This window comes from Stegostoma tigrinum, chromosome 6 (genome assembly GCF_030684315.1).
Source record: "Stegostoma tigrinum isolate sSteTig4 chromosome 6, sSteTig4.hap1, whole genome shotgun sequence".
Lineage (NCBI taxonomy): Eukaryota > Metazoa > Chordata > Chondrichthyes > Orectolobiformes > Stegostomatidae > Stegostoma > Stegostoma tigrinum.
This window is the reverse complement of record NC_081359.1, coordinates 54,821,409-54,847,981: the sequence shown is the minus strand read 5'-3', so window position 1 is coordinate 54,847,981 and position 26,573 is coordinate 54,821,409. Positions and strand designations below refer to the sequence as shown.

The window sequence follows — 26,573 nt, the reverse complement described above, 5'->3', positions numbered from 1 at the left end:
TTCTATGAAGGCTGATTTTGACAGTTATTAGGCAAGAACTTTCAAAAGTTGGTTGGGGGTGGATATTAACAGGAAAGTGGGAAGTGAGAATCCAGAGACAAAGATTAGATTTGATTCCCTCCAGTGTGGAAACAGGCCCTTCAGCTCAACAAGTCCACACCACCCCTTGAAGCATCCCACCCAGACCCATCCCCCTTTAGCCCACATACCCCTGAACACTACGGGAAATTTAGCATGGCCAATCCACCTAGCCTGCACATCTTTGGACTGTGGGAGGAAACCGGAGCACCCAGAGCAAACAAAGCTATCTCATGTCCCTTCTTTTCCTTCCTGGTTTCCCTCTTGAGCATATTCTTTCTGCCCTTACACTTTTCTAGGGGTTCATTCAATTCCTGCTATCAATACCTGACATAAGTTTCCTTCCTTTTCTTGACCAGAGCGTCAATTTCTCTAGTCAACATTCCCTACACTTACCAGCCTTGCCCTTCACAGGAACAGGAATATATGTGGTTGGCATGGTGGCTCAGTGGTTAGCACTGCAGCCTCACAGCGCCAGGGACCCAGGTTCAATTCCAGCCTCAAGCGACTGTCTGTGTGGAGTTTGCACATTCTCCTCGTGTCTGCGAGGGGCAGATAGGGTTAAGGAGAATCCAAAGGGGTTCTACAAATACATTAAGGATAATAGAATAGCTAGGGAGAGAATATGGCCCCTTAAAGACTTTGACACAAGAGAGATAACATATCATTCTGGATTCATTTCTGCAGCATAAGAAACACCATTCTGTTGCCATAAGTATAGAAACCACTATCACTATTGCTTTCCTGTTAGCTACTCACCCATGGAGGGCATGGCTCTGGCACCTGTGAATCATATTCCTGTTTAGGGGTGAACAGTTCCATTAGTTCCAATATGGCTGCGTCAGGAGAGGTGAAGGCTAAAGAAGTTACCTCGATAAGAATCAGAGTGGATCACAAGGACAGAATGGTTTCCAAATACATCACCTTTTTAGACCACTCTGGCAACCAAGCCAATAACAAATGTACATTGGAATACAAGACACAGGAACTGGAGTAAGCCTGGCCGTGTATCATGGCTAACTAATAGTAAAGTAATAGTGATAGTGTTTTTTATAATTAGGGCAACAGAAAGGTGTTTCTGCACCTGCAGAATCCAGGAGTAAGCCATTCATTGAGATGATGGCTGACCTAAGACCTAACTACACATACGCACCTTTGGCTTATATTCCTTCATACAATTGCTTTACACAAATTTATCCATCCTAGACTCAGTTTAACAACTGATTCAGCATCCACTGCCATTTGTGGAAGAGAAATCCAAACATCTACCATCCTTTGTGTGTAGAAATACTTCCTAACATCTCTCTGAATGCTCTGACCCTAATTCTCAGACTCCATCCCTAGTTCTAGAATCTCCAACCAGTGGAAATAGTTTATCTTTATCTACTCTATTTTTTGCTGTTAATATCTTGAAGACTTCAATCAGATCACCCCTTAGCCTTCTAAATTCTAGAAAAAACAGGTCTAATTTATATAATCTCCCCAACTTAACCACTGAAATCTAGGTATCATTCTTGCAGTGCTTTCCATTACTTTGGACTCAACCAGGGACGTCAAGAGGATGTCTCCAATATTTGGAAAGGCCAGTTTCTTCATAATTTGCTTAGACTTGTGTCTCAGAGAGGAGATTCCAGTCTTGACACAACCAGGAGATGACAACTTCCATTAACAAGCTCAATATGACTGGCATAGATAACCAGGGCTTAAGGCTATATTGGCTGGTGGGATGGACCATCATGATCCATTGGTCAACCACTGCACACCTCAAGTCAAACAGCAAGGTGCACTGACTAGTGAGGTGCAGATCTGCCAAGATCCAGAGTTACTGTTCAGGGCTTCGAGCTTACAACTTCTATTGAACAACTAGATGGAATCCATCATTCCTAGCATACAAACAAAAAGAAAGATGATGCCACCTTTTCTTTTGTCAGTCTTGGTGACAGCACCATATGAATGTGGCTAACAGGTGGCTTGTGGCTGATCAATAATGCACATAGGTTAGATGGCACCAACATGGAACTTATTAGGCTTAATGTAGACATAGGATCACTACAACATATCCGGCTCCTGAGAGTGGATCATTGAAAGGAAAACAATATACATTAATCTGGTAGGGGAAGCATTCAGAGAAAATGCAAGCAAAGCTTTGTTGATAGGAACTCACTGTTCTCAATGGTAGAAACCACACAAGTGGTTTAAAACTTGATTCCTTGTTACTCTCTGTTTTCAGTGAAGATGGCGCTGGAGTAGGACACTCCAACTGCAGCTCCTCTACTCATTCTGTTCATTTCCCAATTCCATCTCTTTTTTCCTCATTTTGGTGCCTTCCCCTAATATAGAGCTGGCTGAAGGCATGGAGTAGTGCCAGCTGGAGGCTTGAACAATATGGGGACAGCCAACGGGCTGGAGCTTGAGCGCAGCAGGGACAGCCAGCGGGTTGGATGCCTGAGCAGAGTGGGGACCAGTGTGAATGATTCAGTGAATTGCGAGTGTGCTCAGAACACGTCTGGAAGACCCCTGCACTGAACTATTGAAGGCCCTTTACAGAATTACTCTAATGCAGATCTTTTTAACTATATTTCTAATTTTTCTAACTTCTACTCTGAATAACTCTCAGTAATGTAACTCTTTTCCTTTCCTCCGTTATTTCTTTGTGTTGTATCTAAGATCTGTACCTTGGTACTTTGTACCGAAGATGGCACAATGTTGGGTGACATTGTAAGCTGTGTACTACACTCCTGTACTTCCGTACTTAAGGACAGTTGACAATAAAGGATGTTCTAATTCTATTCTATTCGTATCTATCCCACAACTGAAACTGAGCCATTTAACCTCATGAATGTGTGCACTGAGGTGAGGCAATGGCCTAGTAATATTATCGCTGGAGTGTTAATCCAGAGACCCAGGAAATACTCGGAAGCTTGGGTTCAAATTCCACTGTGGCAGATGGTGGAATTTGAATTCAATAAATATCTGGAATTAAGAGTCTGATGATGACCATGAATCCATTGCCGATTGTCAGGAAAACCCTTCTGATTCACTAACATCCTTTAGGGAAAGAAATTGCTATCCTTACCTGTTCTGGCCTGCATGAGATTCACAGCAATGTGGTTGACTCATAACTGCTCTCTGGGCAATTAGAGATAGGCAATAAACAATGCCTTCATCCTGTGAATGAATAAAGAAAAAAAAATTCCAACACTGTGCTCCACTGTAAGGGTGAAAGCCAGCAAGGAATTTGACACTGCCATCAGCAGAATCCCTAAGCTAGAACATCACTATCTACTGGGAAATTTTAATGGAAGAGTGGGCATGGTTCTTCTGTTTCACACATTCAAGGCCTGGGATAGATAAATGCAGTAGGTCAGAGACTGAGTTATACTGCTACCATGAGCTTTGCGTAGCAAATATCTCCCTCAGAACAAACCATACCTCAAGGTGTCAGAGAGATATCCAAGATCAGGCTTGTGGCAACAGCTTGATCTGATCAACACCAGACCTAACTCTTTTAACACCATTCTCAACACACATAGCTGCCACAGCACTGACTACTATGTAGATTACTCCTTGGTGGGTTACTTGATGCTTTTCATTTAAATCTGCAGTAGAGCTCATGTCTCATCTCCAATGAGAGTCAGCCACATTACCTACCAAGATTAAAACCAACAGTTCCTTGACTTTATGGAACAGATTCTTTGGCACTCCCATAGTGTGTAGAAGCAAAGTGGAATGTACTTTTGGGCATCATTTACAATACTATACTTTGGGCACATAGGGACAAGAGAGATAAAATACAGATTGATTCAAACATTTTGTGAAGCCAAACTGTCAGTACAGCAAGTTACACTGCCTACTTGGATTAATTGATTAATTGATTAATTAAAGGACTGACTAAGTATAAAGAGAGACCAGGTGGTACGGTGTGTGGATGAGCTGAGTGGTTGAGTCATCAATCAATTCTATCCACCAAAAAAATTATTTGAATTCTATTTACCAACTGGCTTAGATCTGGTACCTTAGGGCAAAAAAAATAGAAATAAAGAGTTCTGTTTCTGATGAAAGGATTTAAATTGAGCTACGTTTGAGAGAAATGGCTGAAACTAAGTGTTCTAAAAAGTTTTCTATGAAGACGAGCCTAATGAACAATGAAAAGATGAAGTAAGAGATACTGACATGGGTTAAGTCTTTATCATAGGAAAAACAGGTATGGCTTAGGCACTTCCTGCCAGAAGTAGGGTCAAGTTTATGGCATTTTTAGGACTGGAGCCTCAGACAAAGGTTTGGATGATCTATTAAACTGTGTGCTCAGAACTTATAGATGTAATGAACTGATAAAAACATATGAAGCATAGTCAGACTTTGATAAATTTAGAAAGCTAAATGGTTATTCTATAGAAACATTCATGAGAGAATTTAACAGGCTACTATAAGATTGAAAAATTCTATCAAGAGATTCCAAACTCAGTGCTTACTTTAAATTGTTTGATTGTGCTACAATGCCAAATATGGACAGGCTTACTATTTACTAAAATTAGATTTTCAAGGTTAAAAGTACAGTAGCTGCTGAAACACTGACACTAGTGGAAGCAATAGATATGGGACTACTTAGAGTCATAAAGTTTTTACAGCATGGAAAATGGGCTTTTGGCTCATCATGTCCACTGGTCATCAAACACCTATCTATTCTAATCCAATTTTCCAGTGCTTGGTCTGTAGTCTGTTTGCTAAGGCATTTCAGGTGCTCATGTAAATGGATCTTTAATATCTTGAAAGTTTCTGCCTCTGCCACTCCTTTTAGGCAGTGATTTCCAAATACCCACAACCCTCTGGATGAAAGATGTTTTCCGCAAATTCTCAATAAACCTTCAGCTCATTGTTTAAAACTGTGGCTCCTGGTTATTGACTATTCTACTAAGTGAAAAGTTGCTCCCTATCTATCCTGTCTCTGCCCGTCGGAACTTTGTACACCTCAGTCAGAGCCCCTGTTAGCCTACTCTGTTCTATGGAAAGCAAACTCAACCTATCTACTTGAGGTATTTGAGATGGATTAGATTTCTGTTTCAGATTTTTAAAATATTTGAACTTGAAGTTTTTCCTTCTTCTAAGCCTTGTGAATATCTCATTCAATTGCAAGTTCTAAGTTGATCCACAAGAAGTTCCTGATCCATGCACAAATAGATCAAATGTTCTTTAAGGCGTTCTTCAGTTAAGCATTGGAAAATCATACTTTTACTTCTCAGTTTGGTAAATTATTGGATCCTGATTCATTACCTTAACTTTCACTTCCAAATTAAATGAGTTTGTAGTACAGTGGAAAAAGTTAAGCCCTCATTTTACCACAATATTAATAGAATAGGTGGGCATTAGGAGCTTATGGAATAATGCTATATATAATCAATACAAGATAATTTCTAGATAACACTCTACAGTACATCCAACCATCTTCTACTCTTATATTTAGACATAAATGTAGAGACATGATTGGTATTAACTGGATGCATACAAAATAAACTAAACAGTGATACTCTTCCTCTGGTATTACTTACGTGGTACACAAGAGCCAAATTTGTCTGGGAATTCTGATATCAGATCATCATTAACTCGGTCTTTCATTGGACCCAGAATAATGACAGGTCTACTGTAATTAACTGAAAAACAAATGAAATTATTTACTTTACAAAATAAATACAATACTACTTTTAACGACACACTATCTTTAAGAAGTTACATCTCAAAAGTTAGAAATTAATTTGTGAAGTGCAAACTTTTGTAACTATGCTGGATGTCATATTTACTGCTGTTTCCACTTGTGAGGACAGTTATGCATGAGGTATTGATTTGTGAATTTTGATCCATTCATTTTGATATGTAGTTATCACAGACACATTAACAGTCATTGCCTACTGTTATTACATTTCCATGTAACATACGGCACAATATTACATAATGCTGCTGGATTCAGTATCCTAAAGGCTTTCCCAATATCAGCTTGCTGGCTGGTTCCCAAGTAGGAATGGAATCATTCTCAATACCTGTGTTGGAGTCACATAACTGTGGTGGCATTTTTATGACCAAGAAAGCATCAGAATTAAATGAAATGACTAACTCTGCTCAACCGCTGCAAGATGAAAGGAGAAAAAGCAACATGGAAGGCCTGGAAACTCCTGGTCTGCCATCAGAAAAAATGTAATGAGGGCAAGCGGATCACTTGGACAGGGGTTTATTCAGCACCAGTTTCGGATCTGCTGGCAACTGGACAGCCAGCTATGCATGTCTCCCAGCTAAATACATAGGTTCAACTCCTGAAATACTTCAGCTTTAAGGAAGCCCATTTCATTGGTTGACAGACAAGCTCTTCAAAATTTTTCTCATTACTCATGTCATTTTGTTTTTTTGCCATAGTTTCTCTATCTATCACGGCAAAGAGGCTACTAGTACTGTATTGATTACAGAACTTCCAGCTGACCTTGGGTCAAAAACAGAGATTCTCCAGAATCTAATTCTAGCACTATAACATTCAGGTTCTCAACATTCCTAGACTGACTACAAGTTTCCTTGAATCTTTTGCAACCCAGAAGATAAGTGATTTAAATTCCTGTTACAGTTTACTCACATGAATAACAGATGAAGGAACTGTGTGACACAGTAACTAATAGGTTTGCATCAGAAAATCAGCCAGATTAAACTGCATTTAAAAAAAATTATGTTTGACAAAAGATCATCAATCTGAAATGGTGGTGGAATCTTCATGCCCAACCACGAATTAAGATCCTTAAGTGGTCAATTAATGATAGTTGGAATGTCTCTCCATTTGCACTAGTTCACGGTCATGGAAACGGACATAGAACAGAAGTGTGACTGCTAAGAGCCAGCTCCCTGACCTTTCTTTCAATCCCAATGCCCCCTGTGCCCAAAATAACAAAGTGTGAAGCAGGATGAACACAGCAGGCCAACCAGCATCTCAGGAGCACAAAAGCTGGCATTTCGGGCCTAGACCCTTCATCAGAGAGTTCTCTGTCCCCTATGCCCATGATGGCTATTTCTTAAGACTGCCCCTAATTGCAGATTTCCAGCATCTAACATGTTTGCTTTGGAATCATTTTCCAGTTGGTAGCTGCCCCTTGACACTGTCACTAGCAAACAGCTGTAAATGGCCCCAGAGAGGAATTGGGGAGAAAGATCTCATTAAATCAGTTGATCAAAGACTTTTTGGATGTAAAGTATTTACCTCTCCAGCACTAATCCTGAACACCATTAATCTGCTTTTTTGTTGTACCAGCTGTTGTGAATCTCACTACAGATTTTAGTTGCTAAAATAATCTTTTCTCTGACTAGAACTCAACTGGCAGATTTGGAAAAGGAATAAATGCCAACAATCAGTAAAATGTATAAACAATCTCTACCACATAAGCATATATAAAAATTATAATAAGGAATTAAGCCGTATGGAAAATGCTTAAAAACAATTTAAAATAAATTTCACATTCTAAGGAACCATTGTTACTGTATTCTTAACTTCTGCATAGATAAAACCTGTGCCAAAAAAGCACTCTGACCATAATTATTGAGGATTGTACCAAATGTTGAAGATAACAAACATTAAATCCTGTTCAAAATAGGGAAGGTAAGTCCATTGGCTGTTATCAAGTTAGTCCAATATCAGTTATAATGAGGGCAATATCAGTGAGCACATTAATAATGATAAGAGCTGATCAGGGAAAATGAACATGAATTTGTAAAGCTGGTTTACGCTTACTGATTTCATTCGATTTTAAGTGAGCGTGTGTAATTTGCAGTGGATATAGAAAATCTGGATTTTGAGTAAAGGCTAATGAACAGCTACTTTGTACAGAATCAAAATAAGGAGAAAGAATTTTAATGTGAAGGTCTAAATGAAGTGGAGGACATGAATCATTCACAACTCAAACACACCATTATTTAAAAGTAGGTTTCACAGAAAAAGTCCAAAAAAATAGTTCTTGATCTTTTACACAAGGAATTGAGTAGAACAGAGAGGAAATAAGATGTTGAACTTTAAAAAAGTTGAAATCACGTGCTGTTATTAAGCATTTTGAGTTAATTTTGCTTTTCTTCAGTTCTCCAAAAATTAGTAACAATTTTATTACTTGTTTGTTAACTTTACTGTGTGTAGCTACAGACATCGTAATATAGAAAGATATTTACAGTCAAGTAAAAAGATGCAGCTTGGAATTTGTAAAATGAATTATCTGTTTAGATATGATGTCAAACTTTAAAACTATTTACTGGAGTACAGAAGGTTAGGTGGAGGGGCCTAATACGAGTGTTCAAAGCTGTGAAAGAGTTTCAGAGAACAAATAGTGAAACATTACAAGTTTCACCAGTTAGCAAATTGGCAACAGGGGGCATAAACTTGGTATTAATATGAAAATATTCCTTGGAAAATATTTTTGAATTTGAAATATATTATCACAATCAGTAATTGAAATAGACAATCATGTTACTTCAGAGAGAACCAAAAGACTGAGAAGATGAAAAATTCAGTCATCAGGTCTCTTCCATTAGTCTTTTTAATCGTTAAACCAGAAACACAAAGAATATTGCTCATCTTGTCATCCCAGGTCATAGTCAAACTTCTCTCAAATATGACTGGAAATGATGGGAGAAATTTTCCACTCTTGAACATCATGGACAAAGACAAGAAATGGGATAAAATATGAAGAAAAAAAATCAGAATCTCAACAAAGAGAACGAAAGATTCTGATTTTCTCCAAGGTTTAAATCCAGAATCTTGCTAATTAGTAGTAACTACCTTAATTTTACGTATCCATTCTGTTTCATTAATAGGCCAAAGCTCCACATCTCTATGCAGCTTTGAATTCTCCTCTCCTCTCCGACAAACTATACAGTGCCAAATCTGACATGACATTCAGAGCAGTACACTGTTTGATTCTCAAGGCCTTCATTCAACTCAGCCATCCTCACATCATCTCTGCATGTACATTGTACTTCTCCATCCTTCGTCGACACAAGGTGGCAATGGCAAACTGCTAGTTCACTACATCATCATGCCTGCTCTCAGTCCAACTCTTACACCAGAAACATCGATGACTTACACCTTCTTTGCATACAGGGAAATGCATGCATCTCATACATTTATACAGGCTGCATCTTATGGCTTTTAGCTTTATTTCCTAGCAGTCACTCACTTTGCACTGGGTGGGTAGGCCACGACTTTGGATGCTAATAGTCAGATGGCTTATGGTCCATGGAGTCCAGAGAAAGTGAGAAACTGAAGTCTGGCAATGGTTTTCATTGAACTGATTTGTGAGGGCATGATGACAGCGAAAGGGTGAAATTCAAGATTAAAGGACAAGAGATCACAGAAAGGAAGAGGCACTCTGTGAGAACAGGTTTTCACAAGGATCTCCGGGTAAATTGTAGATATAGAGACTGAATGGAAATGAGGGAGGCTGAAAAGTCATCAGACACCAACAGCAATGCAGAAGCAAATATGAAATATAGGGAGGATCATCCTAGTCTCAGGTTTGAACTTGGAATTCACTCGTAAGAACAAAGAGATGAAACCATGCCATCTTAAATGCAAAATCAACTGCACAATAACAATATAAAATGGTTGCTACCCAATGCAGAGCAGCACAGTAAAATGTTGCTTTCCGTTCAAGGATAGAGCAAAATTACTTAATGTTGAGGTTCTGCTACGGACAAATGCATTAATCATGCATTCACTAATTCAGTAATGCCACACTTCTAGCATAAAATTGATAACAGGTCATAACTAGTCATTTATTGCCCAAAAATTGTGGTCTCAAGCAGTCGAAATCATTACATTGCACGGCTCCATGTCATGTCAACTAAGCAAATGCAATCAGATTCTAACTGAAGATTATTACCTTGGCTTGGCATTTCTGAAATGTATCCATAGCAAACTCTGCACAAAATACTTCAGTGGTGACATTCTTGCGAACAGAGCTGTTGGTGATGTTCAGGGGTAGCTTTTTTTGGGAGTGGGGTGTATTTATTTCCCTGTAAGGTCTCTGTGGCATGTTGTGTCAGGGTAAAAAATACTACTTCATTATGTATGGTATGAGGACTCAGGAGTACAAACATGAAATAGTTTCACATTCTAACATTTCCCACAGATTATCTGTTCACAAATTTGACATGGGCTTTGCCTTGTAGCATTGTTTCAAACGTGAGGACAATGTTGATGGCAAGAGCAATTTCAACTTCATCAACAGGCCCTGCAAGGATAGCATTCTCCTTTGTCTGCTATATAGCTTCCAGAGGTAGCAAATGAAGATCCCACAGGAAGGCAGGTGCAAATGAGGAGGCCCTGAGACATTTTGTAAAGCTCTTTCGAAACACAGTGCAGGCACAGATTAACGATGTTTTGTCTATCATCACTAAACTGTGTCAACAGCCGGGGCAGAAATTGCACTCAGAAGGATTGGGTAGCCATCATGGTTTCAGTTCCCCTGCGTTTTTATGCCAGGTGCTTATTTCAAGATGGAACTGGGAAATTGTATGGCATTTTCCAATCCTCAAGTCATTAATGCAGCTGAAATGTTACGGATGCCATTTCTTCCAAATTACACCTGACTATTTCCTCTCTTGAGCAGTGTGATTCTTCAATACTGCAGCAGGACACCATCAACTGCATCCTTGTTGCTTTGAGAGTTCCCACTTACCAACCTGTCGAGGTTGTCAACAGAAAAAGCTACACCCCAATATTCAGATTATTTGTGACCAACAATGCCAGATTTCAGAGCTCTGCAGCAGTTATCCTATGAGCTGCCAAGATCCGCACACATTAGGAAACTGCATCCTTCCAAGAACCTTGTGCATTACAGGGTTGGCTGCTGGGAGATAAAGACTAGACTCTCTCATGGTTCATGACACTTTTTCAAAACCCTTGGTCTGACACAAAACAAAGATATAGTGCTGCTTATGCTACCAGTACGGCCACAATAGAACAGACCATAGGCCTCCTTATCAATGAGGTATCTGCATGGGCCTTAAAGCACATTCTGAAAAGGGTGTGCTGCATCATTTGAGGCATGCTGAGCCCTGAGTCAACAAAGGAGAATATTCTAAATACAGAGGAAATGGGGGATTAACACCAATCTTTTGAAGATGTAGATTAGAATAAGGATCAGGACATTGGCTAGGAAAGATATCCAAGAAACATGATTGAGCAAAGTATCGTTCACAGTGAGAAGCCACTGTTTTTTCCAGAAAGTGACGAAGGCAAACAGCCCATTGTACCATTTCCCAGCCTTGAATGGCAGTGCACACCATTGGAAAGCTAATAGAATGAACCTTATCCCATGGAATCAACTGATTCTGTACCTGGTGGTGTCGGTGTGGAAGATGGATAGAGGACTGGCTTAAGCACAATCCTTGCAAATTGATTTCAGCTTCAGTTTTGTCCAGATTCAAAGTGCATTGCCTTGGCTGATGTAGTCAACATCAAGGTTTAGCTGTCTGTAATGACTCATGAATGCTATCTGCAGTCATAGAACTAGCAACTTGTGATAGATGAGAAATGCTTGGTTATCACAACCTCTTTTATCCTTGGGATGTTGGAGGAGGTTATTCATCTCTTATATGGGTGTAACTTAGGTCAGATTCAGGTCTGACAGCCACAAAGACACCAGAGCAGACATTTTAAGTGGGCAAGAGAATATATGTGCAGAAGTGGAATTTTCTGGCTGGGGCAGCATTTATTGCCCATTCCATTGCCCTTTGAGAAGGTTACGATGAGTTGTTTTCTTGAACTGCTGCAGTCCATATAATGTAGCTAGGCCCACAATGCTGTTAGGAGGTAGTTTCAGAATTCTGACCAAAAGACAGTGAAAGAATGTTGATTTATTTCCAAATCAGGATGATGACTGTCTTGGAGAAGAACATTCAGAGGATGGCTTCCTATATACCTGCTGCTTTTGTTCTTCTTGATGGTAGTTTGGAAGGTGCTGTCTGGGGAATCTTGATGACTTTCTGTAGTGCATCTTATAGATCGTACACACTGCTGCTTCTGTGCATTTGTGACGGAGGGAATGAATGTTTGTGGAAATGATGCCAATCTAGCTGGGTGCTTTGTCCTGGATGGTGTCATGCATCTTGAGTGTTGTTGGAGCTGCAATTATCTAGGGAAACAGGGAGTATTCCACCACACTCCTGACCCATCCCTTGTAGATAATGGACAGACTTAGGACAGTGAGGAGCTGAGTTACATGCAACAGGATTCCAAGCCTCTGAATTGCTCTTTGGGGCCTCTGTAATGATATGGCAATTTCTGATGAATGGTAACCCCCAGTATATTTATAGCATATACTTCATAACATATATAGATAATTTACAATGCTGTTTCACCTGTGCCACCTATACACACTCAGTAACCTTGTTCTTCTGACTTCTGCACTTGGGCAGGAGGGAGCCTGATCTACAGTTAGTCCCAAAATAAATAAAAGAACTGTGGATGCTGTGTTCTGAAGAAAAGTCACTAGAATTGAAATGTTAACTCTGTATTCTTTCCACAGATGCTGTCAGACCTGCTAAGATTTTCTAACAATTTATGTTTTTGTTATGTTTCTCCGTAATGGCCTGGAAGACATGGTAGTCAATCCTGTGGACAACTGGGCCTAGAGAGCCCAGTCCTGCCCAGGTGCAGATCCATTCCCCTCAACTTAGAGCTTTACATACTTTGGCTTTAGAGATAGGGGTGAAGTGGAGTGGTGAACACCTCTGGAGGAAGCATTTGTAGGTTCTTAGCGTGATTCCTTCTTCTTATGGATATCTGCTGGCCAAGAGTGACATTGAGATCCTTCATTCCCTCAGCTTGCCATTGGTGCTGAGCACCTGTTTATTACTGTGATGGAGTGCAGGTCCATGCTGTTTTCAAGCAGTTACTGAGTGTGCTGGGTCTGGATTTACATGCCAATCGCAAATTCCACTACAGAGACAGCCAGATGCATGGGGCATGAACCAGCAATGTACCAATGGACAAAATTCCATTCCTTGTCTCACCTTATTGACTTCTCTGACAAACCTGCCTGGCTGTACATTTTAATAAAGTCATTGATGGCCGAGATCGTGGGGGTTTCCTTTGGTTGGGACTGAGAAAGTGCCTGGTCTCCAGCAGTCCTCTGAGTGTCAGAACCTGGGGTGTTTTTTCAATGAACGGCTGCAGAGATGGATTGACGATATGCTTCACAGATTTTCCTCCCAAGACTAATCTAGATACAGAACCATCAAAGTGAAAGTCTCTGATCTGGTGGAGGCTGCAGCTGTGCCTTGCCATCGTACCCTCTGAGGGATCAGTGGCTTCCTCCTTGGCACTGGAAGTGGAGCTGAGGTCTCCAGTGTCAGTTTCTTTAAAATGAAAGTTTGCTGGGTGCTGTTAGTGTCTGCATAAAGGAAAAAGAGGGAACTATTTTGGAAACGCACCAAAAACTTATGCGGGTTAAGAATAAGTTAGTATTGGTGGTAATTAGACAGCAGCACGATGAAGTTTACGATGTTGATTACCCATGAACACCACCATGTCATCACTTGAGGGTTTGCACTCTGCTTCACCTAAATCCAAAACGTTTTCCTCATATACTGTGAGGGGTATTATGTTTGCTTCCCACCTCACACTTGATCCTTCAGTTGTGACAAATGGAGGGATTAAGTATGATGGAAATGATTGGAGGAGTTTGTAATGATGCATGAGAGGACAGATGGTAAGGTATCCCGTGTGAGTAAATAGAAACACAGCAGGCAGAAAAGGTTTATAATACGGGAGGACGAGGTGGGTAAGAGCCATTGAAAGAACATGATATCTTCAAGAATGACAGTCATAGTTCATGAGCCTTGGTTAGAGGTAATTGCAATGCAGAGTTAGAGTGAGGGTTGACCTTGTGAGAGTAAGGCAGCACAGAGAAGTTGGCTGCACTTACTCTTGCAGAGTGCAGAAGATCATTCATTTTCTTCCTGCATTGTGTTTCAACTGGAAGACTTCAACAGCAAATTGAGGAGCCACCATGAAGTTCTGGGCTATTTTCTTGAGAAAAACAGCACAGTTCCACAGTGTGAAGGGCAGTTCCTAGTATGCAGCATCTGAGGTGATGCATAGCTGGTGTTTAAATGGGATACCAGTGGCAGGTATGTTGCAGCAAGCACTTCTGCCTTTGCTACCATGTCCTTCCATTAGACAAGTGCCATAGACCCCAGGGGTATAATTGATATGTTTGGGTGAGAAAAAGTTGCCATGGTACAAGGCGGGCCATGTGTTATGAACTTTATTTGACTTAACACATAGCTTAAAAAAAGGGAAAATTCAGCCTTAGGTCTCATTCAAGATAAATAAATAAACACATTTCAATGCTGTTGCAATTTGCACTGAGGTCCTGAGTCCTTTGAAGGCAAGGTATATTACGCTGCTAAAGTAACACCTAATGTTGCCAATACAATAAAGAGAAAGATAGAGGAATGATTTAATCAACATTTCAGTTTTTTAATCACAAATTGTGGGCAGCATGGTGGCACAGTGATTAGCACTGCTGCCTCACCGCACCAGGGACCTGGGTTCAAATCCAGACGTGGGTTTACACATTCTACTGTGTCTGCATGGGTTTCCTCCGGGTGCTCCAGTTTCCTCCCACAGTCCAAAGATGTGCAGTTTAGGTGGATTGGACAAGCTAAAATGTCCACAGATGTGCAGGCTAAATGGATTAGCCGTGGGAAATGCAGGGTTACAGGAATAGGAGTAGGGAGGTCAGAACGGGATACTCCTCGGAGGATCTGTGCAAACTTGATGGGCCAAATGGCCCGCTTCCACCCTGTGGGGATTCTACGATTCCTTGGTATTCTTACAATTTTGAATATATTTGAAGCAGTGTGAACTTCATGGATTTTTGGCTGGTTGACCGTACATACAAATTCTAAAAGAAAAGAACCAAAAGTTGTTTTATATCCTGTAATTCAGTTTGACTTACTCTCTTGCTGTATAACTGGTTCATATGAAAGAATGCAGTCCTCTGGGCTCCCTAATTGCAGAAAGAAACAAAATATCTCAAAGAAAAATTCTTTATTCCAGTTCTTATTAAATAAAAATTTACTCACACATAACTTTAATACAGTGTTTGTCCAGTATGAAGGATACCAAATATTGAAAGCCAAAAGTGGAATGCTGTTTGGACAGTCATTGTGGACTGAATGGTCCAAATGGCCTGCTTCCACACTGTATGAATTCTATGGTTCTCTGATTCTAAGATTTTAATAGAAAATTTTGAGCTCAGAGGATTCATTTTTCTAAAATTTACAATTTGGCTTTCAAATAAATAAACAATTAAATTAATGTTGGTAATGTGTTCTTAATTTTTTGCTTAAAATAAATTCCATTGCAAACCATGAAAATGGTCTGTGGCTTTCCAATTACTCTTGAATAGCTTAAGAAGGAAGACAGACAGTATTTATTCTAAAGCAAATGGCTATTCGACAAACTAGAAACCCGTGAAGTGCTAGTTAAATGAAGTAAGCAGCAAAAATCAACTTTAAGAGAATTCAAATTTACAACAATTAACTCCAAATGTAAAAGCTTGTATTAAAAAGAATAAAATTGATTGTAAATTATTTTACACAAAATCAAGTGTGGCATTATTTGGTTTCATTTGTCCCAGAAGTTTCAGATCCAATGTTTATTATGTATTTCTTGAATGGATACCATGGAACAGAATAGTGTACATAATGGATACTACATAATATTACATTATATTAAGCTTTAATAAATTATTATAATAAAAGTATACATTAAAACTGGTGGAGTAAGCAAAAAAGCTGGAAATAATATGGTACTCAAAAAAATAAAATGAACTTACTGTAGCTACTTTCACTATCGCTGGCATTAGAAGTAACATGTTCTGCAATAACAATATAGCAAATTAGGAAGATTCAAAGAAAGTGCCACATAGCTGTGTCAACATATGTAGGCTTTAAAAATGGAACATGCTGCACAACAGAAATGTACCATTAAAACACAAAAGTAGCTTATATTGAGAAATAGCATTTAAAACAGCAGCAGTAATTGTTTGAGGGACTGGGAGAAAGTGCAAAAGGGACTGGGGAGTAATGCAGAATCCTGAATAGAACAATGGTGTTGTGCATCCCAGCAGCACAAGCACAAATTTATTATAATAAAACAAACAATGGATGTTGTCAAGACAGAAAAGAATATTCTAATAGGTGATTAGATAGTAATTTGCACGCTTCAATTGATCATGCAGAAACAAAAGAAACTAAAACATTTGGGACATTCATATTGGTTTTCTACTAAAGGTCAATTTTTACATGCTGGGACTCTCCTTGGGATGTTTGCAAAAAAAATTATAATTAGATAGTGGCATGTCATTGTGGTCATTCTTCAAAACTTACTCAGAGTCTTTGTTCCATAACCATCGTCGGCTAACCCGGGGATCTCCTGCACAGTGGTCCCCAGACAGCAAGCAAAGACAGGAAGAATAACCGCAGAAGAGGAAGGAAGAAGTCAGTGGATTTGAACTAAATACTACCATGACAGACCATGCAGATAAGCCAATCAGGAGCCCAGTGGTTTTTACATGACACTGTGGCATTCCCATACTTGTTTGAGGCTTTTTGCCTGAATTAATACATACCAATATGGTGCAATTCAAAGACAGTATCCCTTTAGCTCCAAAAGCAAATTGTATTTCATATTGAACAATAAACAGACAGGTTGACATTGCCTGCTGAGGTAATAAAAATCTAGTTTTAATATTTGAGCGGGATTGCAGTTAAATAAAAGATGATAGTGGTACTGTAGCAGATAAAAGGCAATTGTACAAGTTAGAAAAAATCCAAAATCAAAAGTGTATCTATTACATTAACAGCGTAAACAATCTTCTGCCTTGGACAGTGTGGAATATTATTTAATTCTTGGCCAGATTTGTGTTTATTTTGAAATACAAAATACTTAAGTTGAAAGAAAAGGGACACGGTCTCTACCTCTCTCGAACAACTTTTTATACCTGTTTATAAAAAGGTCTACTTTACGAGAGTAATAATATGATGGGATCCAGATTGCTGTCACACATTGGTCACAGTAGTATAGCCTCACCCTGCCTTTGTGTACACATGGTTGTGAGCACTGTGAGCTATGCTGTCTCTTAGTCCTACTTACGTTCTGGATCACTGGTATCCTGCTCATTGTGGTCCTTGTTCTTGCAGAATGGGAATTTTCGTGAAAAGATGAGGTTCTTTTTACGCTTGTCATTGAATGACTGTGAAGGAGAAAAGGCATGGGGCAAACAGGGACAACTACAGTAAGTGCTGTCGTACTCATGCTGACAAACTCACAGGTTGTAAAAGTAGAAGTAACAGCAGTGACTCACACTCACAAGACATGATAAATCAGCCAAATCAAACTTATGGCTGGCTAATTTTTGTAGAAATTCATCTTCTAGGAAATTTCAAATATTCCTTCAGCCTAAAGTTTGGTAATTATTTTTGGTTGGCGCCAAACATTTGCATTACTGGTGTCTATATAGGCCCTGACATGCAGAAATTGGTGATAATCACCTATCACTACATCTGGCACAGTCTACTTAAAAACAGCCAACATTGTTATTGGAACGCAGGGCATAGGTGCAATAGTGGTACTCTTAATATTTACAGATATACATACAGTTAGCTGTGCTCATATATAAAATTTTGCCTCAAGAATCAGTTATGTTGGAATGATTATCTAATTTGACGTTCTAGAGTAAAATTGGGATTGCAAAATAGAAACTGCCCAACCATTTTTTGAATGATTTCATGTAGACTTATACAATGAGTAGCCATTTGCAACACTTTAGTCTCTATCGTCTCCACAATAATGTAAGACCAAGAGAAGGAACATGGGCTTTGTTGGAGATGTGCTATTTTATATGCATTTTATCTTTTACACTAAAAATACCATAAATTTAAGTATTTGAGGTATTTGCCAAATTTTCTATCTTAAATCAATTGGTAAATTAACGTAACTCGCACGCTCACCTACATTTTCTGGCTAATGGTAGCCCAAACCTTGATTGCTGGTGATTACATGCACTGAAGCATAATCACACTTCAGGGAATTTAGCTCTACAAGGCCAAAAAGAATTTAAGGAATTCCAAAAATTAAGTAATTCCTGATATAAAAATGTGAGCCTAATAATATATACCTTTGTCACTGCTGTTCCCTTCCACTTTTATATCTGAACAGTAATTCAACATTTGTTCAGAAATAAAGGGTGATTTAAAAAAAAATTCTGAACAAAAGACATTGGGCTTGATTTAATAATTATATATGTCACTTTGTATCAGAGCTTACTGTGCTGATATTTATTGGCATCTGAAAAATCAAATGTTAATATGTGTAAAATAGCATTTTTGTCAGGTCCAACTTTGTGCTCGGATTTACTTTCAAGGATACTTGAAGTGAATCCTGAGGCCATCACTCCTCATTGATGTTTTTGTATATTTTGTCACACAATCTTGCTTTACTTTTAGGAAAGCACAAATTTTCAAATGCCAGTATTACATTTAGGTGGTGTTAGACAGGAGAGGGTGAATGCTGAAAAAGGGAAAATACAACTTAGTTTAAGGATGGTTTTACTCATGTTAAGAAAGGCAAATTTTGGGCACATAGTGGATTAGATAAATTTTGACACAAAAGAAAATGCGAAATTACTTCCTACAGTAATACTTATCAATTAAATAAGGATTATGGTGTATTCAGTGCAAAAAGTGGCAAACCATCTTTGTTTGATGATGTTGGATGAGAATAGCTGTGCTTTTTGTTATACTCAAAACCATCAGCGCTAAAATATGCCATGATTATCCTTCATCAGTGGTGCTATCATATATTAAATCGGGCCCACCACAAGGACATGTTTAAAAGAAGACAAAGTATGCTACTTAACGTAATGTTATGAAACAATACACAAAGCATGCAACATGGGGAAGGTAGCAAGACAGGAACATTAAAATGTTTGTTTGAAATAATAAAACTGCTGTTGTAACAACTTTTCAGATTCATGCAATTTATATATGACATGTAATTTTCTTAATAAATGGGAGATCAAAAACATGAAACACAACATAAGAGTAAATGTCTTCTGCATTCCATGTGTTTGGGTCTGTTGCAATATTTAATAATATCCATTTGCTTTTTTAAAAATCAAGTTGTAAGGAACGATACACATTTTATCTCAGAACAGAACAGCAGCTCAACACGACTAAGCACAATTTTCCAAACGTCTATCACAACATAAAAAATGACCCATATATTTTGTATCACCTGCTACATTATGGTAACCTTCACTAGTACTGAGCATACTAATAAATACATTTGATCTCCAGTTGTCTATCACATTTTCACTTTCTATTTTCTGGCTTCTTTTTCCATTAATTTTTTTGTCCCGGGGGCACTATTTCCTTGTTAAGAAATGATTCCATGGCACCCCACTTGACCATGTGTAATCAACTAAGTCAGCATTAAACAGCAATCAATGATGCATAAATTCAGTGAACCATCAGTTAATGATCATATCTGCCAATATTTCAATGGTATGGTTTGGGAGATAGATTTCATTTGAAATTGTTGAAAAACAAGTTTGCTTTAAAAGCCTGAAGTTACCATAACTTAGAATACATAACTATAAATAGTACATCTTATATAAAGCGAGTGATGTTCAGGTGATCAAATCAAAGTAGTTGCATTGATGTTGATTGAAAATAATTTTTGAGACATTTTTGTCACATAAATCTTTAAGCAGTTTAAATTCATGCATTTGTTTTTAGAGGTGAAAGTGGAAAGTGTTTCAATTTACTATCAAATTGAGTATTACAAGCACACACCTTCATCTTTATCCCACATTTACAGCATAGAATACTTTCTTATAATTCAGTCTGAAGTGAAATTACTCTAACCATTAGACAGGCAGGAATTTTGATTAATTGCAAAGCTAGAAATTAAACTATCATACTATTGAAGATCACCAAACATCTGAGACAAAGTATTTATTTAATCTAACATACTGAAGTAAACAGCTCATGAAGAGGTTTCTCTTTTGTGATTTGAGAGCACAAGAATGAACTTTTGAAGAATATGGTGTGGAGGTGCTGGTATTGGACTGGAGTGGACAAAGTCAGAAGTCATTTAACACCAGATTATAGTCCAACAGGTTTATTTAGATCACACAAGCGCTTGGAGCCCCTTCATCAGGTGCAATGACAAAGCAGGGACAAGAGACATCAAGCTTAAAGGCAGAGAGATCAAAGGGTCATACGACTGGTATGAGTGGACTGTCAGATAATAAGTCTCTGTAGATGACCAAGAGTGACGGATGGTGTGTAAAGTGTTTATAAAGTCAATGTTGGTGCTATGCTGTCATGACAATCAGGCAGAACCTTAGGAATATACAAAAGGTGACATTTCAGGTCAGGCACTGAATTGTAGGCATGAGACTTTGTTTGGAATATGTCTCTGAGTTTTAACCTGGAATCAGGCTGGTTTTATGCCAAAAGCTAGAATTTACAAGATGCCACACTGGCTGTGACTACAAATTGTGAGATTTTTTATCACAATAGAATGCATTTGCAAATCAGCAAACATCTTGGATGAGATGATTCACCCGATAAATTTGTGTGTGTGTGTGTGCATGTGATTGTGTATTTGTGTGTGTATGCACATTTATACATGTGCGTGTGAGAGAGAGACAGTGAGGACGAGAGACAGTGTGTGTGTGTGTGAGCGTGCGTCTGTAGTTGTGCTTGAGTACATGTGTGTGAGAGAGAAAGAGAGTGTGTGCATGTGTATATTGCTTGAGAGTGTGTGTGAGTGTGAGAGAATACGAGTGTGTGTGCGCAATCGTTTGTGAGAGATTCTAATAAACAGTTCAAAACTGTACAAACTAATTAAGGTAGTGAGATCATAACAATTTATCAAGGTAATGCTCTCAAAACAAGAAAGTAAGGAAGATTTTACACATACAAAACAGCTTAACTGGGCCACCTGTTGCGTGACATGAACTCAAGATGGCAGTTGGGGCCGTCTTCATGGGTATGAAACTTGGGTCTGCTCGCTGATTCTGCATTGTTGTCTATCTCGGAGTCCACCTTGAAGGATGCTTACCTGAAGATCGGAAGCTAAATGTCCTTAACTGCTGAAATGTTCCCCCACTAGGGGGGAATATTCCTGTCTGGCGATTGTTGGGCAGTGTCCGTTCATCCATTGTGGTAGTGTCTGCGTGGTCTTGTTGATATACAATGCCTGCATCCTTGCCTGCAACCTATGAGATAAACAACGTTGGTCGAGTCTCATGAGTATCTGCTGTAGATATGGAGGGTGGTGGTCCCACGTGTGTTAGTGATATCCAGGTAATGATCTGACCTTGATCTCTCTGCCTACAAACTCTGTGTATGTATGCCCTGTTCTCTCACTGCACCCGACAAAGAGGCTGCACTCCAAAAGCTTGTGATTCCAAATAAATCTGTCGGGATTATAACCTGGTGTCGTGTGACTTCTGACTTTTGAAAACTATTTCTAGCTGATAGTTGAAAAACTTGCACCCCACACCACCATTTATTGGGGTTCCTGTATTAATTCTGGCACGGTAATTTTTGTATGGCCACATGGCAGCAGTGCTCTTGTACAGCTCTGGTCTACTTACAGCATTTCATATCCTCTCCTCTAGCCTGTCACAGACTTACATTCCCTATGTTTAAGACCTCAAAATCATTAGTTCTTGAATGCTGCGGAATTTGGAAACAGAAGGGACAAGAGGGAGGGTGAAGAGAGAGAGCTTTTAAAAAGAAAGACAGAACTGGTTTAAAAGATCAAGCATAAGAATTGCTCTACTGGTGGATTTGTGGAAGTGCTCCTTCAGATTGTCTTTATTGAATGTATTGACAGTCGACAGAAATCGAAGTACACTTTGCAGAGCATACTACAACATGCCTCCTTCATATACTTCTCTGTACAAGAAAACTTGATGGCAGGAATTTGAGGTGGCCAAAATTTAATAATCAATTTAATAAGCTGGCTAAAATAACTATGGGTAAATTTTACATTATAGAATGCATCCATTTTAAAATGCTCAGCGCTACTTTTGTCTTTAATTCCTTCACAAAAGGAATTCCTTACTATTGTAATATTTATATACTATACTTGTAAGTACAGTAACTAAGTATCATTGCATTTTTATAATTTTATAAACATTTTTAGATTGCTGAAAACATTGAGTGGAATTTTATGGACTCTGTATAGTGGGACACATATGTGGGATGACTTAATTAAGCAATTGCAAAATTTCACTTTCCTGATGTTGTTTTGGGATGAAGTGACAAAGTCAATGGCATATTTATGGAGTGTCAAAAACTACACCTGTTAGTTTCAGGCTCTTATGTGTAACATATTGGCATTCAAGGAATACTGATTAACATGATACAGTTTTGAATAGAGCCCCACATTCAGGGTAAAGCTAACAGTGCATGTGAATCTCATGATACCCAGCTAACACTCATTTAAAAAAGACACATATCTGGTAGCTTTGTGCAGTTGTGACAAAAGTAAACAGGTTTCTGTGTTGAACTCTGTTACAGAAGCCAGCAGATGTATCAAGGTTGGTGTTTGGACACATTGATATAAGGTGCCTGTAGGGAGTGTGAACAGGGAGCATGTTTGGGTATTGGAGGGTGCGATGAAGGGGACAGCCTGGACTATGGGCTGTGGTGGTCCAGTGAGGGAGTTGGAATGATAGGTCAAGTAGCGACTCAAAATTGGATAAATCTTCAGCGTCAGCGTCACTTCTGTCAATTGTGGTGTCTTGAGTGTTGAGTTGAGAGTGCTGGGTGACAAAGGAAACAGTGACAGTCAAAGGGGGAAGTTGTATTCAGTACAGGAACAGACAATGACAATGTATATTGTGTAATGTTGTTGGAGTCATATGATTAAGCAGAAAGTGAACTGGAAAAAGGCAGAAATTCTGACCTCCTGATGAGAGAATGTGCAGAGTGTTAATCTTTCTCATGCTCTTCCCCTTGCAATACCTGTCTATGTTGCAGCACCAGATGACACAATGCACTGTAGGCCACCAGTATTCTTGAGGCCCTTTGCGACGTATCACAGAACCCCCACCAGATAGGAAAAGGCAAGATTAGTACATTTAAGAAGCCTGGTGGTGTGTTGTATGATATTTTGGGTGGATGCATGAGCTTAAGTGTTGTGCTTCACTGCCTCACTTTGGGGTTGTCAGTATTAACCAAGGATAATTCTTATCACCAAAGATCCATCCATTAACCAGGCTGGGGATTTCAAAAGTTCTGTGAGCCATGATTTGTATAAAGTACACAATTATTTTCCTGTGGTTGCACGCTGGTTCTATGTTGATGAAATGAAAGCCCTTAAAATTTATAAAGGCAGCAAGCTGTTGCCAAGGAGTTTTCACTCCACAAGTGAAGTTTATGATACGGGATACTTGAGAAAACCCAGTGCTGACAACGAAAGTGGCTGGCATAGTAGCAAGGTTATTTCCATTGGTGTTGAAAGGATATGTGCTTTCAGTAAGTTTCCTTTTTTTTCTTCCCACTACATTGAAATACAGTCCTGATTCTGGAACTGGCATAGAGGGAGTTTTTTTTGTGTGGTTTGCCTTGTTGGCTTTGAAGATTTGACCCCTGGAGCTTTTGGACCTAGAGTACGCAGCAGGCTTGCTGGAAGTCTTCTGCCGAATACAGGCTCATCCTTCACACCCTGAATCTGCAGCAGGCTTAGGAATCTCAGATAGGAGGGTTTTGAAGTGTCCAAACACTTCGGGAATGTCCTGCGAAGAAGCCTCACTGGCATCATTAGCAATGGAATTAGGAATTATGGTAGGCCATTTGTCCTTTAAGTGAGGTCCACTCTTCAATATTGAAGGGATGATGGCAGTTGAAATGGATACGTATTGCTTACTCTCATAAGAAACCATCTCCATAACTGTTGATAACCTCACACATCAGGGATCATTGGACCTCTTCCTCCATTACATTGATGACTATATCGGTGCCGCCTCATGCTTCCATGAGGAGCTTGAACAGGTCATCAACTTTTAACACCTTCCAGCCCAACCTCAACTTCAACTGGACCATTTCTGATACCTCTCTCTCCTTCCTGGACCTCTCTATCTTCATCTCTGGTAACCACCTTGAAACTGACATCTATTTCAAGCCCACCAATTCCCACAGCTACCTAGACTACACCTCCTCTCACCCACCTTCCTGCAAGAATGTGATCCCGTATTCCCAATTCCTCTGCCGCATCTGCTCCCAAGATGAGACATTCCACTTTAGGTCATCCCAGATGTCCTCATTTATCAAGGGCTGCAATTTCCAACCTCACCCCCACTGCTTCCCCCCTCCCCCACCACCACCGCCTGCCCTCCCATCCCCTGCAGTGGTCAAAATCGCCCTCGACCGCATCTCTTGCATTTCCTGCACCCCAGCCCTCACACCCCCTACCCGCAATAACAACAAAGACAGAATTCCCCTTGTCCTCATATATCACCCCATAAGCCTCCAGGTTCAATGTGTCATTGTTCGCCAATTCTGCCACCAGCAATTGGACCCCACTCGGAAGGATATATTTCCCTCCCCACCCTAATTTATCTTCCGGATGAACCGCTCTCTCCGTGACTATCTCATCCACGCCATACTCCCCATTGGCCCCACCACTCCCGGCATCTTTCCCTGCAACTGCAGGAAGAACTAAACCTGCTCCTATACCTCCCCTCTCACCTCCATCCCAGGCCCCAAAAAATCCTGCCATATTAAACAGATGTTCACCTGCGCATCCACTAACGTGGTCTATTGTATCTGCTGTTCCCGATGTGGACTCCTCTACATCAGGGAGACCAAGCAGAGGCTCGGAGACCGCTTTGTGGAACACCTACCCTCAGTTTGCAACAAACAACAACAGCTCCCAGTTGCGAACCACTTCAACTCCCCCTCCCATTCCCTGGATGACATGTCCATCCTGGGCCTCCTCCAGATGCCACCCAGCAACTAGAGGAACAGCACCTCACATTCTGCCTTGGAACCCTACAACTCAATGATCTCAATGTGGACTTTACTAGCTTCAAAATCTCCCCATCCTCGACCTTATCCCAAGACAAGCCCCCTCGCTCATGCCCACCATCTTGACCTGTCTGACTTCTCTCCCACCTATCCATTCCTTCCACCTCACTGATCAAACACCACCCTCACTTCCTACCTATACTCACCTTTACAAGCTTCATCCCCACCTCCTTGACCTGTCTGTCTTCTTTCCAGCCTATCCACTCCACTATCCACCTTCTATCACCGATCCCCTCCATTTATTTCTGAGCATCCTTCACCTGCCCCATTTCTGAAGAAGGTCCAGGCCCGAAATGTCAGCTTTCCTGCTCCTTTGATGCTGCCTACCCTACTATGTCCCTCCAGCTCCAACCTTGCAACTGGAGACTCCAGCATCGGCAGTTCCTAATATCTCTCAGCACAAAGTGCTGCAACTCACGGGTTCAGTGCCATCTTAAATGATGCTCAAACATTTTAAATCAACTTAACATTTTATGAGCACTCTGAAACACTGAATGATTATTGATAATGAAAGGGTTAACAGGACATTTAAGAGGATTTCTCTCAACCTGCTGGCTATCATGAGAAATTTCACAACACTCTCATGTTACACCCCCATGGATGGCTTGAATTATCTAAACTTAATGCATACGTCAGTGCTGAAGTTAGTGAGTGTAAAGCATGTGACTTGTTCAGAACGTAAGGCAAGAGCCATTAGATGCATTCTATCTGGATGCAGTAACATACATTTGACCCTGTATGCAAAGCAAACTGGCAAAGTTGAAGAGATAACAAGGTGTAGAGCTGGATGAACACAGCAGGCCAATCTGCATCAGAGGAACAGGAAAACTGACATTTTGGGTCTAGACCCTTCTTCAGAAATTCAGAATTGTCAGTTTTCCTGCTCCTCTGATACTGCTTGGCCTGCTGTGTTCATCCAGCTCTACACCTTGTTATCTTAGATTGTCCAGCATCTGCAGTTCCTACTATCTCTAGCAAAGTTGAAGTAGTGTATGAGTTAGTCTGAGAGCAGGCATGGTGATGTGGTGAGGCTGGCAACGTATGTAGTTAAAGGGTTGTGGAGGATGGCAGCCATGAAGTTTGTTGGGATATTATTGTGAAGAAATATTTGCGTGATTGCTGAGGCAAACATTTAGTGAGCTCCAGCCACCATGTAACCACTTTGATTTATATGCATGTAATTTGCACACTTTAGCTTCTAGTTGAAACACAGGGACATTAGAAGTGACATATAAATAAGGTGAATTGAGGCTTAAACAAAATGCAAATGCATGGAAATAAAGTAGTAGCCACTCAATAGCAAGATTCCAATCTGACAATTTAAGGCTTAAGGGAAAATTCAGGAAAATGTTTCT

General features: G+C 39.8%; 1 protein-coding gene across 11 annotated transcripts in view; it reads right to left on the bottom strand.

Annotated features, from left to right (window-relative positions):
- dlg2 (discs, large homolog 2 (Drosophila)) overlaps positions 1–26,573 on the bottom strand; it is an 891,501-nt gene that overhangs the window by 37,670 nt on the left and 827,258 nt on the right. For 8 of the 11 annotated variants that reach the window (XM_048533248.1, XM_048533245.1, XM_048533246.1 and 5 more), the window contains 4 exons: positions 17,261–17,360; positions 15,942–15,983; positions 15,060–15,110; positions 5,625–5,726 (listed from right to left, as the gene is read on the bottom strand). In XM_048533248.1, coding sequence (XP_048389205.1) covers positions 5,625–5,726; positions 15,060–15,110; positions 15,942–15,983; positions 17,261–17,360 — 295 coding nt within the window. Of the gene's footprint in view, positions 1–5,624; positions 5,727–15,059; positions 15,111–15,941; positions 15,984–16,494; positions 16,541–17,260; positions 17,361–26,573 lie in introns of all 11 variants that reach the window. The other 3 variants (XM_059646583.1, XM_048533260.2, XM_059646582.1) reach the window with 2 other exon arrangements.